The sequence below is a fragment of the Cetorhinus maximus genome, chromosome 14, assembly GCF_964194155.1.
Source record: "Cetorhinus maximus chromosome 14, sCetMax3.hap1.1, whole genome shotgun sequence".
NCBI classification, from domain to species: domain Eukaryota; kingdom Metazoa; phylum Chordata; class Chondrichthyes; order Lamniformes; family Cetorhinidae; genus Cetorhinus; species Cetorhinus maximus.
The window spans coordinates 94,946,246-94,964,891 of NC_135892.1; the positions used below are offsets into that span (position 1 = coordinate 94,946,246).

General features: G+C 41.8%; 1 protein-coding gene across 1 annotated transcript in view; it reads right to left on the reverse strand.

Moving 5' to 3' along the window:
• The window catches only part of fmn2b (formin 2b), a 399,672-nt gene that overhangs the window by 333,036 nt on the left and 47,990 nt on the right, over positions 1-18,646 (reverse strand). The window contains exon 4 of the mRNA XM_078557267.1: positions 1,910-1,971. Within this exon, the coding sequence (XP_078413393.1) occupies positions 1,910-1,971 (62 nt within the window). The remainder of the gene's footprint in view (positions 1-1,909; positions 1,972-18,646) is intronic.

Consider the following 18,646-nt stretch of genomic DNA (forward strand, 5'->3'; position numbering starts at 1 on the left):
GATTTTCCTTTCACAAAACCATGCTGACTCTTCCCTAATGCCATGAGCTCTTCTAAGTGCCCAGCTATAGCCTCCTTAATGAATGATTCCAATAACTTCCTCACCTCAGACGTCAAGCTAACTGGCCTATAGTTTCCTGTTTTTTTTCCTGTTTTCTGCCTCCCTCCCTTCTTGAAAGGTTGTTTGAATTTCTAAGGGGAGTCTGAGGTGCTAAGGGAAATGTTTGCATCTTGCAGGAGTCCATAGGCAAATAGTAGTGGGGTATTATATTTTTATTGGCCCAAAAGTAAACACAAGATGGAAAAATGAAAGATCTTATATTTGGAAGGGATCGAATTTCAAAGGGGTGTGAGAACAATGGGAATGAGATGAAAGGGAATAAAGGTATATTAGAGTTACTGTGGATAGCTGGTTTTTTAGTTATTGAGTTGGAGAGATGGCTGTATAGCTGTTAAGCTGGAGCGGTCTTGAGCTGTTGAGAAGTCTTGGGCTGCAGCAAGTGCTTTTATTCTGAAGTGGATTCCATACCATAAAGTGGAAGGTGGTAAAGGTCATGTGGTATACCTTTATTGATGCTACAACAGTTTGCTTTGTGTGATATTACCGGATTTGTCATATTTAAACATCTATAAGGGAATGTTGTCTGGAAGGTGTTTGTGTGTGCGTTTGACCAAGTAGGGAATTTTTGGGGGAATGTTTCATAAGACTAACTGCAATTGTGTAACTAATCTTGTGTACTATGTTATCTTTTCTTTCTTCTTAATAAAACTTCTACTTTTAATTTTTAAAATCCCAAAAGTATTACTGGACCTCTTACTGCTGAGATCGGTATGCCGTTTTCTCGTTATCAAAAAAAAAGTTGCAGCCCATAAGCCAAGTTTCCCTCTGGGATTTGCAATTGAGACTGACTGTGGTTATAATAATACTTAATTACCACTTACTGCCCTTGCCACCCTTTTTTTAAACTGCATCTTTGGATGTTGAAATTTTGTCACTCTTTGGAAGGGTATCCGCAAACTATTTTACCTGCTTGAAAAAGCTTCTCTTCAACTGTATAGCTTCAGTTACCCTATCCCTTAGATTTCCTGCTATCCATTTGGTTCCTTCCTACATCATAACAGAGGCTACACTTAAAATACTGGCTTCAAACCACTTAGGAGCATCTTGAGGCCTTGAAAGGTGCTATATAAATGCAAGTCTTTCTTTCTTATTAATACTTGCATGATTATTCAAACATTTTCCTATTTGAGGGGTACTTCAAGAAAAAACGAGTAAGACCTTATTGCTGCATTTGTGTGTGTATCCATTCAGCAATATCATCAGTTTTACAGCACTATTTCACTCTATGCCTATTGGCATTGCCACAGTAATTACAGGTTTAACTTTCCTTAAAGCTGGTTAATTATTACATTTCAAAGTTAAAAGGAATTATGTTGCCTATGTGACTCATTGGTGCAAGAAGTTTAATTTGAGTCCCAAACTGTGCTCCTCCCCCAATCTGTCATTGTTGGGATTTTATTTATCCTTGCAGGAAAGGGCAAGGACAGAAAAATTAAATCTCTAATTTGAATTTAAATCACATCATCACGTAATTGTTTTTACAAAGCCTTGGCAAAACTGAAACAATTTTGGAATGCTGCTGCTCAGTCTGTAGTTTGAAAGAAATGAAAAAGTCTATTTGTTTAAAATGAAAATGAGCAATTATTTACTAGCAGCAGGCTAACACACTCTTAAAATCATTTTCATTGCATCAATCCAAAGGTGCTTACGATGTCAGCCAGGGAGTTAAGCACGAACATCCTCGATTCTGATTTTCCACAGTTAATTCATTTTCTAACCCATCCATGCTGTATCATCCCTTTGCATACATTATCGACTTAATAGAGCTTATTTCAGAGTTGCTGCTTACTTGTAATGTGTGTAGCTCCTCTTTCTGTATCCTCTTCAAACTCAGAACAGCATCGCGGCTCTCTGTAACAAGACAGCAGTTGTCCTCAGTCACCACAATTGGGAAAAACATTTGCAATTATTCAATAAGTTTGTTCAGGCTTCCTTTCTTTCCCAGTTCAAATAGTGAAATATGCTCTTAACGCAATGGCAAACAATACAAAAAAGGGGGAGGGAAGGCAAGACTGCCAGACAAGTAGGCACACTCATTTACTTTCAGCAAGTTCATCAACATTCATGCTCTAGCACTCCTCCACTAAGTGGAAATGCCAAAAGGAAAAAAACACACAGTAGACATGTTTCCGGTTGATTAAGCTGTTATCACAAAAGCACTAAGCTTTGATGGACATTTTACAGATGTCACTTCAAAATATCAGCAAAGTAAAAATGAGCACGATAAGTTTTTTGAGATTCCATTTTGCTCAGCTGTTGCTGATGAAACACCAGCTTACACTGTTTGGAGGAAGAGTGCTTAAAGTTTGCATTTTGCATTTTTTTCTTATACAAGTCCATGTTCTGTAATATTGCAGCATGGCAATATTTGCAATTGATTTTTTTCTTTCGTATTTCTAACGCTTACCCAAGGTCAACAAGCTAATGGTACCCTGAAATTGTTAACACAAAGATCGAAAATGTAAGCCATGACTGCACTTAAAATGCTATTATTGTGTACTTCCTTATAATAATTTATACACTAGGAAAACTCTATCTAGACAAACAAAGCCAGGAAATCTTACACCTCACAAATAATCAAAAACAAAGTGCAACCAAAATATAAGCTTTCACTTTCCTTTGCAAAATATCCAGTTCTGCCAAACCCCCACCCACCCTCATACAGCAATTCGGCTGGGCCACTCACCCTTTCAAGTTCCAGAATGGAACAGTCCCTCAGGTTTTTAAGCGCTCTTCTGACGAATCTAGCTTGACATTTTCTCTTCTTAGTCCATTAAATGATGTAACCATAGCAGCTAACTGGCAGCTCATACCGAACTGTTCAGTTCTTTCAAACACTGATGCTGGCTTTCTGCCTGTGAACTGCTACACATTTTAGTGGGGATTTAAGTTGGGAACTTGTTGTACGGCACTTTGGATTGACCAAATTAGCTACAAAATAGACACCAAGCAAAGGAGTTACAAAGCTGCAGTCAAACCAAATAACTCCTACGTCATGAACAGATTGCAGTTGGAGTTGTTTCAGAAAACATCTCTGGCCCTCAGCTCAACTCTTTTTCTTTCAGCTTCTTCCATTTTACTTGAGGTCGCCACAATGCTGGTTGATCAACCCTCTCCATCTCCTCCCGTCAGACACTCATATTCCTCTTCCAATTCTGCTGTGTTTAATTCTCTCACCATCATGTCTTTCCATTTGGTCTTAGGCTTTCCTCCTCTTCTTCCTGGCAGTCTCATCTCTACCACTCGCCTCGCCACATTTCTTCTCTCTCCACAACAGCTGATCATACCATTTCAATCTCTTCTTGGCTATTTTCGTCAATACTCCCACAATCTTCACCGACCCTCTCATGTACTGGTTCCCGATTTTGTCCTTTCTCATCTCGTCAGTGTCCAGTCATAGTTCCTCTCCCTGATGTTACCCATGTTTCTGCACTGTATAACAAGGCCGGTCTCACAACCGTCTTGTAGATTCTTCTTTGCAGTGATACATTTCAATCACAACATTCCACTGCACTTCTTCCAATTACTTCAACCACAGCTAATCCACTGCTGAATTTCCATTTCCAAACTTCTATGTTATCCCACCACTAATCCCAGGTGCTTGAAACTACTCACTTTCTCCCAAGTCTTCACCCATAATTTGCATACCTTCAGTATGATCCTCTTCCCCAGACTCAAACTGACAGTCCATAAATTAGATCTTCGGCCTTCAGCTCACTGCCAACTATAAACAATGAAGTATTTAGGCCTGAGTTTTCCAATTTCAGTGCCGATGCTAACTCATACATTTGAACTAGGTTACTGTCAGCATTACTGTACAATTGGAAAGGCTAGACTTCATTGTCCAAGTTGAAGATGGCATAACAAAGACCAAGAAGTGTAAACCTTTCCCTGATGAGAGTCATATGTAGCAGAGATAATGTACAGCAAATTAGTAACTTAACTCATCTGTCAAGTCACAAACTTTGACCAGTTGCATCATGGAAGAAGCAGGAATAGCTAATGGAGAACCAGCCAACATTTTAAGCAGGGAAGGAAATGGAAAGCAACAGTAGACAGTGGTGCAGGACGGGCTGACCATTTTACACCCTTCCCCCATTGTTGTCTTCTTCCTCGTCCATTGCCCTCCTGTTCACCCCTACCTGACTCCTAGCATTCCCTGCACCCTTGAATCTTATCAAAGTGCACATAATCCACATGTGAGGCACACAAGGCCATTCATGTTTTAAGGCACAGCAGCTGACACTGATCCACTCCTCACCCAATATCCACCAAGAGATTTCAGCAGGGGTCACCAGATAGCGGATCAGGAACAGTTGATGTTTCTCCCTTCTAACCCAGGCTCAGTGAATGACCCACTCCATGAACTGAGTGTGTCAATCTTTACTGGTGGATCCTGTCCTGGTGGAACAAGTACAAGGAAACAATCCCTAGAATCCAATTTGGCAATGTTTGTTTAGTAATGGGTCGACTTAGAGAACTGATGTGGTCTTGATTAATAGGTGTAGATTTATTTTATCTTTTACTGAAAGGAAATAAACAAGTCAGTGACAAGCTACAGTGGCATGAATGGCCTTGACAATGCCTTTTTGTCACTTAGGTCTGTACGCCAATGATGGGTTCACCACCATGTACACCTTAGTACTATCTATACATCAGTATCCCTTGAGCCAAGGTCTCGTAAAGTAAGTAATTTTGCATAAAATAAACATAGATTTGAATGATTTGGATAATAATTTGCTTGAACCAAATTCAAATCCCATACAGATATCTGAAAGTCTACACATTCCATATATCATTCTTGAATCCACAAACACCTGGCTGTTCGCAGTGCTCACACACACTGTGCACTCCAACAGGTTGAAGGCTGTGGTCCTTCCATCAGAGGACAAAATGCTTGTATTAAGTAGCAACTATTAGTTTCTGGAAACTGTTGCTTAAAATTGCTAAGAGGTTAAAAGGTGCTGAATGATATACAAAGGACTGGACTGTTCACTGAAGCTTGAAAAGGAATCAGAAAGACAAAGAGCTAAGTAAATTTAGTTAAAAACAGGAAAGAGTGAAATGGAATGTGACAACAATAAATCTGAAGAAAAGTAGGCGCTTTTGGCAGGAAAAGTCTGTGAATGCAGAAATTTCAAGGTCTGGGTTAATTAGAATGATTGTTTAGAACCGTACAAGTGTTTAACAATCAGAGATTGAAATGGAAATGGGAAGGGTTACACAGAGTTTGGATCATGTTTAGGGAGAAGGGAGGTGTTTAGTCTTGTTCAGACTGCCCATTATGAAAGATATTGCACCTCAAGTATTAAATAGATTGGAGCAAATAAATTACTGACTCACACAAGTAGGACATTTGACCCACATACAATGATGCTAAGCGAGGCAAGGCAAGGAGACAGAAAGCCCGTAGCATGGCTTTGTCAGGGGGAGATCATGCCTAACAAATTTGATTGAATTGTGAGAGGAGTTGACTAGCAGTGTAGATGAGGGTGGTGCAGTTGATATAGTCTACATGGACTTCAGTAAGACTTTTGACAAGGTCCTGCATGGGAGAATATCAAGGTGGGAAGAGCCAATGGGATCCAGGGCAATTTGGCAAATTGGATCCAAAATTGGCTTAGTGGCAGGAGGCAGAGGGTGATGGTTGAAGATTGTTTTTGAGATTGGAAGCCTGTGATGAGTGGTGTACTGCAGAGATCAGTGCTGCGACCCTTGCTGTTTGTAGTGTACATTAATGATTTAGATGTGAATATAGGACGTATGATCAGTAAGTTCGCAGATTACACGAAAATTGGTGGTGTCGTAAATAGTGAGGAGGAAAGGACAATATAGATTGGCAAAAGCAATTTAATCCTGAGAAGTGTGAGGTGATGCATTTTGGGAGGACTAACACGGCAAGGGAATGCACAATGAATGGTAGGACCCTAGGAAGTACAGAGGATCTGAGGGACGTTGGTGTACATGTCCAAAGATCCCTGAAGGAAACAGCACAGGTAGATAAGGTGGTTAAGAAGACACATGGAGTACTTGCCTTTATTAGCTGTGGTATAGAATATAAAAGCAGGGAGGTTATGTTGGAGCTGTATAAACCGCTAGTTAGGCCACAGTTGGAGTACTGTGTGCAGTTCTGGTCTCTACATTATTGGAATGATGTGATTGCACTGTAGAGGAGATTCACCAGGATGTTGCCTGGGCTGGAGCGTTTCAGCTATGAAGAGAGATTGGATAAGGCTAGGGTTGCTTTCCTTGGAGCAGAGAAGGATGAGGGTATACCTGATAGAGGTATACAAAATTATGAGGGGCATAGATAGGGTAGATGGGAAGAAACTTTTCCTCTTAGAGGAGGTGTCAATAACCAGGGGGCATAGATTTAAGTAAGGGGCAGGAGGCTTAGAGGGGATTTGAGGAAAAGCTTTTCCACCCAGAGGGTGGTTGGAATCTGGAACACACTGCCTGAAGGAGTGGTAGAGGCAGAAACCCATAGAACATTTTAGTAGTATTTAGATGAGCACTTGAAACACCATAGCATACAGGGCTACAGGCCAAGTGCTGGAAAATGGGATTAGAATGTAGATAGGTGCTTGATGGCCAGCATGGACACGATGGGCCGAAGAGCCTGTTTCTGTGCTGTATAACTTTATGACTCTATGATGCAAGATGGTGGAAAAACTCAGATGTTACAATAGCCCAGTTAAATGGGAAAAGTGCCTGGGAAAGGATGATGAGATGAGGTAAGGAAAGGAAGGTTTCCACTACTTTTGATGGATACACTATGAGTGAGCTTTATATACAGGGCTTAAAACTACTTTGAAACAGACCAAAGCTTTGACAACAAATAACAAGACACAAATATCCAGTCTATAAGCACCCAGTTTTAGAGATAAGTAGTCAAATTGCAAGCTGGTCATCAGCTGCTGGCTGAATTTGGAGTCCCCATATATGTTACAACATATAACTTATGTCAATAAAGCCAAATATGTAAAACTAAACCACCAAGTTGTAGGGTGGCTCAAAGCACTGTAGATCATGGTCAGCTTGCACAATTATAAATAAAAGTAAGGTAATCATACCCTTCATTAAAAAAAGATTTGTTCAGCAATTGATTTAAACACTGACCCCAGAGTGGCTATAAGTAGGGGCCCCTCCCTATTCACATAGAACAGCCAGGCTTTTAGGTAGAAGCAGTGGCCCTGCACCCTGACTGAAAGGTGTTGAGGGGTGGGGCAGGTCTGCCCGCACCACCATGAGGATCAGTGCTGGAGGCCTGACAAACAGCCAACTGGGCCAGTTTCACCAGGATCAGACAGACCTCAGTGAAGAGGGGTGGGAAAGGGCCATGAACTGGTGCCCAAGGGTGGGGAAACGAACAAGCGTAAAAACATTATACAAAATTAGATCAAATGTGTTTATTTTGGGACCATACATTCTGGTTTAATTATTCCCAACCTCTAACTTCACTACATGATTTTTTTTTTTGAAACGCGCACACACACTATATCCTTTGGATAGAAGAGTGAGGGGTGATATCTTTGCAATGTATATAATTTTTAAGAGAGCCTGAAGGAATGGAGGTTGAGAGGCAGTTCTCCTAGCTGGAGAGCCTTGAACTAGGGGGTCATAATCTCAGAATAAGGACTTGGCCATTTAGGACTGAGATGAGATGACAGTTTTTCATGCAGATGGTTGTGAAGCTTTAGAATTCTCTAACCTTGAGGGCTGTGGATGCTCAGTCAAAGTATATATTCAAGACTGGGATCGATAAATTTTTTGGTACAGTGCGACTCAAAGGATTTGTTGAGAGAAAAAAGTTGATGTTGAAGTTCAGCCATGATCCTAGTGAATAGCAGAACATGCTAGATGGACTTATGACCTACTCCTGCTCTTATTTATGTTTTTACATTAAAATACAATCTAGGTACAGACATGAAGGACACAATGCTAAAATGTGCAGATGAAATAAGGAGAATGCTTTAATGTCAAGTGGACTACAAGCACCGTTAGAGTGACATAGAGTCATCGAGGTCTACAGCACACAAAAAGGCCCTTCGGTCCATCGAGTCTGCACCAGTCAACAAGTACCTAACTATTCTAATCCCATTTTCCAGCACTAGGCCCCATAGCCTTGTATGCCAGGACATCTCAAGTGTACATCCAGATACTTCTTCAATGTTATGAGAGTTTCTTCCTCAACCACCCTTTCAGGCAGTGAGTTCCAGATTCCCACCACCCACTGAGTGAAAAAATTCTTCCTCACATCCCCTCTAAACCTCCTGCCCCTTACCTTAAATCTATGCCCCCTAGTTATTCATCCCTCCACCAAAGTTCCTTCCTGTCTACCCTATCTATGCCCCTCATAATTTTATACACCTCAATCATGTCCCCCCTCAATCTCCTCTGCTCCAAGGAAAATAACCCCAGTCTATCCAATCTCTCCTCATAACTAAAACTCTCCAGCCCAGACAACAGGTAAATCTCCTCTGCACTCTCTCTGGATTAGTACAGAGGTTTGCCAAATGAACTTTGAGAGAGAGAGATAAAGGGAGAGAGAAACAATAAGGGGAGAACATGCACACTAAATGGTAAAAAGTATTAAAAAGGAAAAGAGCAGAGGAAGTGCTTTTTTGATACTCAACTCTTTGATTTCCTATTCCAAGCACTCAACCTTAGGAAGGGTGTCATGGACAGAGTACAGAAGAGGTTACGAGAGAAGCATCATGAATAAAGGTTATGGTTATGAGGGGGGACAAAAATTGGATAAACAGGGATTATGTTTAGCAGAGCAGCAATGGTTTCAGTAAGTTGCATGAGTGCACACAGCTGTCTGGAAGGTACCACACAAGCCTTGTCCTGCAATAATTATGGCATGTACTCGGCAACACCAAAAATTTAAAGGAACCATCCACTGGGAAACAAAAAAAAACTGGCCACACACAACTACATTTTGAAGGGAATATTGGTTAAGAGAGGACCAAATACATGGATCCAAAATTAAGATCCCAGCAACCCAGCTCGATCATTTGTGTCTTCAATTTTCACAAACAATGCTCCTGTTGAGTCACTGTTTACGCAAAAGCTAATTCACTATCAGCTTTTACTCTCAAGTCAATAAAAATGTCAAGAGAGGATAGTTCCTCACCCTCAAAAATATTTCCCCCCAACCCCCCATCAAAAGGTGGGCTGCAAGACAGTGCAATGCAAATAATTTGCAAGGGTTCCTTTAATAACTTACCTTTTATTTCCTCTACAGGCAGGAATGCATAGAGTGAATAAAAACAGCTACATTATTTCAAAGAACAGAAGAGAGATTTTAAGATGAAAGTAATGCTGGAATTAGTAAAATAGTCTAAAGCAGCTTAACTGAGACAAAGGGCACTGTATTGGAAACAGGCAAGGCTACTAGGCAATTTGATTGAGCAGTTTTAAAAAAAATAAAAAGCATCAGTACAGGTAGGTAGAAACAGACCCTCTATTGGTTCGGGGGTGTGGGACCAGGTTAGAGAGATACAAGGTTGAATGCAAGACTTAGGTCATATGGCAGCAGTTTTACTTTTACACAGAGGGTTGCGAGGCTATGGATCATACTACTGGAGTTAGTGATTGCAGCAGAGAACATGCTAACATTGAGAAATAGGTAGAAGGAAAGGCATTCTGTGTCAAGTGGGCTGAGATTGCCCTAAGTGTCATAGGACACCAGAGTTTCTGCTGATAGGTCCTTATTAACTATATTAAAGTTTTATATTATAGTTTCATTTACCAACAAAACTCTGGAAAAGTACATTAAATTTTCCATCAACTACCATGAGTAGGTATAACATTGAAATGTAAACTATGTTGCAATGTTAAGGTCACCTTTAAATAAGTGACTGGTGAATCAACTGCGAAACTACAAATCTATTCCAAAAGTAATACTGAGGAAATTTGAGAGCCCCTCACTTCTGCTGCTTCACTTAGTTTGTCTCCACCATTACCACAATTGACATTTCTCCCCCCAAAAATATTAAGCTAGACATACAATGTCCTTCCAGAGCAATGAAATGCCTTATTTCTCAACATTGAAATGCATAACATTGGTTAAAGATGCATGTGTGTATAATTCACAATAAAGCTTCCACTGTGCAGTTTACCTCATCTCGTTTATTACTAAACTAACTAATTATCTGACTTCAAAGCAATAACATTCTTGGGTTAGTAACACAAAAGGTATTAAAGTGCATTTGGCCACCATTATAATTTTTCTGTAGGCAGAGAATGTATCCTGTACAGTTATCTGAACAATACTTGCATAATTATAGTGAGAGTGCAAGAGGAGCAGTGTGGCCTTTAACAGTGAGAGAAGAGAGACCGACCATTAAAGACTAGAGAGAGAGAGAGAGAGAGAGAGGCAAGTGACCATTAAAGAGCATGGTGAGCAGCAGTTAGGTGAGCATTTCTAGTTTTTAAAGTAAAAGTAAGGCCTTTAGTTTGTATTTAGGTCTCTAGTCTTTTTCTTTTTCTTTTTGCTCTTTATACTTAAGCTATTCTTAAAGAAAAGATCAATACTGGTGTGCCAAAGATAACAATAATGTGTAAAAAGCAGGGATACTAGAGTAATTAATTAATTAAATTAAATGCGATAGCGATGGCAGGGCAGGTTGTATGTTGCTGCTGCAGCATGTGGGAGCTGATTGACACCAAGGTGGTCCAGAGCAAACACATCTGTAGTAAGTGTTTGCAGCATGAGGAACTTCACATCTGAGTTAAGCAGCTGGAGTCCCAGCTGCAGACATTGCGCCACATCAGGGAGGGGGAAAGTTACCTGGACACTTTGCTCCAGGAGGCAGTCACACCCCTTAGATTAGGTAATTCAAATTTGGTCTGTGATCAGGGACAGGAGGGTGTGATGGCAGCTGAGGCAAGTATGGGGACCCAGGAGGTAGTGTTCCAGGAGAGTTGCAGGGGCCAAGGCTCCAACGCTTACGAGGTTCTTGCATGCTGTGTGGATGAGATGGGGAACTGCAGGAAGGATGAGCAAACTGACTAGGACACCGTGGTACAGGGAGCCATTCAAGTGGCAGGGGAGGAAATAGGAAAGTAGCAGTGGTAGGGGACAGTATAATTAGGGGGATAGATGCTGTTCTCTGCACCAATGAGCATGAGTCCCAAAGGCTGTGTCATCTGCCTGGTGCCAGTGTTAAGAACATCTCCTCAGGGCTGGAGAGGAATTTGGAGAGGGAGGGGAGGGATCCAGTTGTTGTCATCCACATTGGTACCAATGACACTGATAGGGCCAGAAAGAAGTTTCTGCTGAAAGAATTTCAATAGCTAGGAACTAAATTAAAAAGCAGAATTTCCAAGGCAATAATCTCACGATTACTACCTGAGCCACGGGCAAACTGGCATAGGGTAAATAAAGTCAAGGAGTTAAATCCGTGGCTCAAAGATTGGTGTGGGAGTATTGAGTTTCAGTTCATGGGGCACTGGCACCAGTACTGGGGTAGAACAGAACTGTTCTGGTGGGACAGGCTTCACTTGAACCATGCTGGGACCAGTGTCCTGGCGAATCAAAAAACTAGGGTGTAGAGAGGGCTTTAAACTAAATAGGGAGTGTTGGTGGGGTGGGGGGGGTTGGATTTGGGGGATGGTTCTGGAGAGTGGGATACATAGGCTAACAAGCAAAAGGATATGGCAGCATTGCAGGGCAGCTATTTAGGTATTCACACCCAGATTGCAACAGGAAGGGACAGTGTACAAACTTAAAAAAAAACAGCAGCAACTAGGGTCAAAGGGTGTGAAATGGTAAAACAACAAAATTAATAGCTCTTTATTTAAAAGCACATAGTATTCGGAACAAAATAAATGAATTAACAGCACAAATCGAGGTTAATAGGCATGATCTTACAGCCATTACGGAGACATGGTTACAAGGAGATCAAAGCAGGAAACTAAATATTCAGGGGTATGTGACTTTTTGGAAAGGACAGGCAGGAAGAAAAGAGCGGTAGAATAGCTTTGTTAGTACGAGATGGAATAAGTACAGTAGCAAGAAATGATCTTGGATCGGAAGATGTAGAATCTATATGGGTGGAGGTAAGAAATAACAAGGGGAAGAAGACACTGGTGGGAATAGTCTATAGGCCCCCTAACAGTAGCTATACTGTAGGACAGAGAATAAACCAGGAGATAATGAGGGCATGTTAAAAAAGGCAGTACATTAATCATGGGTGACTTTAATCTTCATGTAGATTGGGAACATCAAATTGGCAGAGGAATCCACAAGCAAGAATTCTAGTGCATTCAGGACAGTTTCCTAGAACAATATGTTGTGGATCCAACCAGGGATCAGACTATTTTGGATCTGGTATTGTGTAATTAGGCAGGTTTAATAAATGATCTCAACGTAAAAGATCTCATAAGAAACATGACCATAATATGGTAGAATTTAGCATTCAGTTTGAGAAACTTGGGTCAGAAACAACTGTGCTAAAGTTCAATTTTTTTTTCTTCATTCACAGGATGTGGGCTTCGCTGGCTGGACCAGCATTTATTGCCCATCCCTAGTTGCCCTTGAGAAGGTGGTGGTGAGCTGCAGTCCATGTGGTATAGGTACACCCGCAGTGCTCTTAGGGAGAGAGTTCCAGGATTTTGGCCCAGCGACAGTGAAGGAATGGTGATATATTTCCAAGTCAGGAAACTTGGAGTTACTTGGAGGGGAACTTCCAGATGGTGGTGTTCCCATCTATCTGCTGCCCATGTCCTTCTAGATGGTAGTGGTCGTGGGTTTGGAAGGTGCTGCCCAAGGTGCCTTAGTGAATTCCTGCAGTGCATCTTGTAGATGGTACACACTGCTGCCACTGTGCGTCGGTGGTGGAGGGAATGAATGTTTATGGATGTGGTGCCAATCAAGCGGGCTGCTTTGTCCTGGACGGTGTCCAGCTTCTTCAGTGTTGTGGGAGCTGCACTCCTCCAGGCAAGTGGGGAGTATTCCATCACACTCCTGCCTTGTGCCTTGCAGATGGTGGACAGGCTTTGGGGAGCCAGGAGGTGAGTTACTCGTTGCACAATTCCTAGCCTCTGACCTGCTCTTGTAGCCACAGTATTTATATAGCTGGTCCAGTTCAGTTTCTGGTCAATGGTAACCCCCAGGATGTTGATAGTTGGGGATTCAATGATAGTAATGCCATTGAACATCTAAGGGCGATGGTTGGATTCTCTGTTTTTGGAGATGGTCATTGCCTGACACTTGTGTGGCGCGAATTGCCCAAGCCTGGATATTGTCCAGGTCTTGCTGCATTTGGACATGAACTGCTTCAGTATCTGAGGAGTCACGAGTGGTGCTGAACATTGTGCAATCATCAGTGAACATCCCCACGTCTGATCTTATGATGGAAGGAAAGCCATTGATGAAGCAGCTGAAGATGGACACTACCCTGAGGAACTCCTGCAGTGATAGTCCTTTAGCTGAGATGACTGACTTCCAACAATCACAACCATTTTTCTTTGTGCTAGGTATGACTCCAACCAGCAGAGAGTATTCCCCCTGATTCACAGTGACTCCAGTTTTGCTAGGGCTCCTTGATAAGGATAACTAAAAAGGAATGAAGGCAGAGTTGGACGGAGTGGACTGGGAAAGGAGTTTAGCAGAAAAGACAGTTGATGAACAATGGCAGACGTTTAAGAAAATAGTTCACAACAAAGATATATCCCAGTGAGGAAGGAGGATTCTAAGAAGGGGATAAACCAACCATGGTTAACCGAGGAAGTTAAGGATAGTATCAAATTGAAGGAAAAAACATACAACGTGGCAAAGGTTAGTGGTAAACCAAAGGATTGGGAGAGTATTAAAAACCAACAAAAGATGACCAAAAAATAATAAAGAGGGAGAAAATAAACTTTGAGGGTAAACTAACAAGTAATATAAAAACAGACAGTAAAAGCTTCTTTAAATATATGAAAAGGAAGAGAGGTGCCAAAGTGAACATAGGCCCCTTAGATAATGAGGCTGGGGAAATAATTATGGGGAACCAGGAATTGACAGGGTAGTTGAATAAATACTTTGCATCAGGCTCCACAGTAGAAGACACTAACAGCATTGCAAAAATACTAAACAATCAAGGGGTAAAAGAGGGGGAGGAAATAAATTCAGTAACGGTCACTAGAGAAAAAGTACTAGGGAAACGAATGGGGCTAAAGGCAGATACATCCCCCGGACCTGATGGGTTGCATCCTAGGATAGTAAATGAGACAGCAACACAAATAGTGGATGCACTGGTAGTAATCTTCCAAGAATCCTTAAGTTCTGGAAAAGTCCCAGACGATTGGAAAACTGCCAATGTAACGTCCTTATTCAAAAAGGGAGGGAGACAAAGAACAGGTAACTATAGGCCAGTTAGCTTAACAACTGTCATTGGGAAAATGTTGGAGTCTATTATAAAGGATGTAATAGCAGAGCATTTAGAAATACATAATATAATCAAGCAGAGTCAGCATGGGTTCATGAAGGGGAAATCATGCCTGACAAATGTATTAGAATACTTTGAGGAGGTACAAGCTGGATAGATAAGGGGAGCCAATAGATGTAATAAATTTGGATTTTCAAAAGGCTTTGATAAGGTACTGCACATAAGGCTACTTAATAAGACAAGAGCCCACAGTGTTGGGGATGGCATATTAGCATGGATAGGAGATTGGCTAACTAATAATAGTTGAGGTAGGGGGACATTTTCAGGATGGCAACCTGTAACTAGTGGATGCCACATGGATCAGTGCTAGGTTATTTACAATATATATTAATGACTCAGATGAGGGAAGTGAATGTACTATTGCCAAGTTTGCGGATGACACAAAATTAGGTGGGAAGTCAACTAGTGAGGATGACACAAAGAGTCTACAGAGGGATATAGACAGGATAAGTGAGTGGGCAAAAAAGTGGCAGATGGAATATAATGTGGAAAAATGTGAGGTTATGCATTTTGGAAGGAAGAATAGAGGAGCTGAATATTATTTAAATGAAGAAAGATTGCAGAAAGCTACAGCACAGAGGGATTCTTAAGGGGCTTGACAGGGTGGAGGCTGAGAGGTTGTTTCCTCTTGTGGGAGAGTCTAGGACCAGAGGCATAATTTCAGAGTAAGGGGGCTCCCACATAAAACAGAGATGAGGAGGAATTTCTTGTCTTAGAGGGCAGTGAATCGGTGGAACTTTTTACCGCAAAGGGCTGTAGAGGCTGGGTCATTAAGTATATTCAAGGCTGAGATAGACAGATTTTTAATCAGTAAGGGAATCAAGGATTATGGGGAAAAGGCAGGAAAGTGGAGTTGAGGATCTTCATATCAGCCATAATCTCATTGAATGGCGGAGCAGACTCGATGGGCTGAATGGCCTACTTCTGCTCTTGCTTCTTATGATCCTTAATTTTTGATGTTCTAGGAGCGACACAGGAACTATTAAAAATGTCTGCACTCAAGATAGAACCTTTTCCCCCACATTCTTTTAAGTTGACTGGTACACAGATGCTCCCCAATAGCGTTACAATTATGTGTTTTATAAATTTATTTTTGGGACTGTAGCTTTAAAATAAGGGTAAATGCAGGGGTCATGTGACCCACTTTCTAGTCTGCCTGACAGCAAGCCTGGGTGGTTTGATTGTCAGAGATCAAAGAAAGGTTTAGACTAAGAAGGTGCAAGTTATTTACAGTGGAAGGCAATAGCAGCGGTATCAGAGTTTATAATGAATAGACAGTCTCCCAAAGTCCTAGAAAGGTGTTGAAAGCCCAGGGATGTAAACATTTGGGCTGTAAACCGTCCATTTACTTCTAGGCTGAAAGGGAGTTAAGTTCTTCTTATTTATTCATGGGATGTGGGAAACTCCCAGGTGGTGTTCCCATGCATCTGCTACCCTTGTCCTTCTAGATGGGTAGTGGCCATGGGTTTTGAAGGTGCTGTCTAAGGAGCCTTGGTGAGTTCCTGCAGTGCATCTTGTAGATGGTACACAATGCTGCTACTGTGCGTCGGTGGTGGAGGGAGTGTGTGTGGATGGGGTGCCAATTAAGTGGACTGCTTTGTCCTGGATGGTGTCTAGTTTCTTGAGTATTGTTGGACCTGCACGCAACGGGGCAAGTGGAGAACATTCCAACACACTCCTAACTTGTGCATGGTGGACAGGAGTGTTACTCACCACAGGATTCCTAGCCTCTGATCTGCTTTTGTAGCCACAGTATTTCTATTGCTGGTCCAGATCGGTTTCTGGTCAATGATAATCTGCAGGGTGTTGATAGTGGGGGATTCAGCGATGGTAATGCCATTGAATGTCAAGAAGAGGGTAGATAGTCTCTTGTTGGAGATGGTCATTGCCTGGCACTTGTGTAACCCGAATGTTACGTGCCACTTTTCAGCCCAAACCTGGATATTGTCCAGGTCTTGCTGCATTTAGACATGGTTGCTCTAGTATCTGAGGAGTCTCAAACGGTGCTGAACATTGTGCCATCATCAGCGAACATCCCCACTACTGACCTTATGATGGAAGGAAGATCATTGACGAAGCAGCTGAAATGGTTGGGCCTAGGACATTACCCCAAGGAAATCCTGAAGTAATGTCCCAGAACTGAGATGATTGGCCTCCAACAACCACAACCATCTTTTGTGCTGAATATGACTTCAACTGGTAGAGAGTTTTCCCCCTGATCCCCATTGCCTTCAATTTTGCTCGGGGTCCTTGATACAACACTCAGATGTTGCCTTGATATCAAGGGCAGTCACTCTCACTTCACTTCTGGAGTTCAGCTATTCTTGACAAAGAGCTGATCAGCAGTTTTACCAAAATTCAAGGTTAATGTGTTTAGTGTTGCCACATGGAAGAGAACAGAGGAAACAATTTTTGAGATCAAGTTACATGCTGCCCTACAAATCAATAAATATCACAGACACACAGCAGTTTTGTGTGTTCGGCCGAGATGAGGCTCTTGGCTTTACAAGCTACCAATGCTGGAGGTGGGAGGGATATAAGCTCTAGTCAAAGAGACTTATCCTTCAGCCATCTTAGCAATTCGTCTTAGCAAGGGGAAAGAATCATTGAACAGGCCTTACTACTAGTGGTGGATTTAAGGGGCTCTCTGGAAACTGAGGAAAATGCCTGGAGAAGGTCACTCGAAGTTACTACTTGGCAAAAAAAGGGATAGGGCACCCATTGGAAACGTTGGAGGAACTGGATTGTTTCTTAAAAATGTCTTTAATTCTGTGGTGTGTGTTTTGGGATGATAAGTACAAAAGAGGGATGTTCCTCTTTATTTCAAAGTTGCCTACGAAAACTAGTGTTTAGCGAGAGGTGATTTTAGTCATTTGCTACAGTAAAAGTTTTGGAATATGAAATCTTGTCATGTCATTCTTTCAGCTCACATTTATTTTTTTTAAATGTTCCTGGTCTCTATGGAGAATGTAATGCAGTTATCTTGCATTCAGGTCTCAAACTCCTGAGGCCTGCTACTCAAAGGTGCAAATCTGGGCCAGGTGGATCTCCCTGGATTGTAAGCAGCGAGATCACAATGCAACATTCAAAAATGCTGCAATGTGTTATAAATATCTAGTTCATGATTCATAACAATATTTTAGAGGTAATTTTTAGTTTTGGGTAGGTTAAAGTTAACATGGAAAAAGAGATAAAGTAAACCAAAGCAGCTTGAACACTTGTACACTTAAAAGGTTTGGGTCACGTTGATTTAAAGGATTGGCAGCCAGCAGGCAAGATCATAAACAGCGGTGGGCTTACTTAGCTGAAGAATTGGAGACTGAGGGGTCTACACTGCTTGCAAACAAATGCAGCCCAGGGAGTTGATTTGGTTTGGGGGTTAGAGCCACAATTAATTTAAAAGCATTGTGAGCCCTGGAAGGTTACGTCATCTTGGAGATGGATGTAATTTAAGAAAGTTCTAGGGTTTCAATTTATCTGTATGTTTACTGGGGGGAGTGAATGTTCTGTTGGGAAAAGGCCATCCCAAAAGGTACTGCTGTTAGCAGGCTCCAGCCAACAAAAGTGCTGCCATGAACTGGCTCTGTGTAGTCGGGAGTCAGGCGAAGTCCCAGGAGCTGATTGATAGTTCTGTGCAGTTAGAGCTCAGGAGAAGTCCTGGGGATCTGAGAATTTGGCAGAAGGTCACTGGCTCCATGCTGAAAGGGTTAGGGCTCAGAAGAAGCCCTGGGAGCCATTTATAGCTTGGCGTAGCTGAGGAGATTGGAACTTGGTGAAATCCAGGGGCTGTGCCAGCTCAGTGAAGTTAGTCAGCTATTAAAGAGCTAAATTTGCACTGGTAAGCAGAGGCTGGAGCGCAGACTTGGAAATCCTGGGGAATGGAGTTTCAGGAGACGAGGCTGAAACCCTGGGAGGCGGGCAGTCATTGAGGCAGTCCAAGTTGGAGTGACTTTTGAGGGGATTCAGAGGCTTCACCTTCAAAAGTAAAAAAAAGTCTGGAGTCCCTCATGAAAAAGACAAATTTCCAATTAAATTGGTTGACCCACTGTTTACTGACATTTGAGAGAGTTGCTGAAAATTCCATG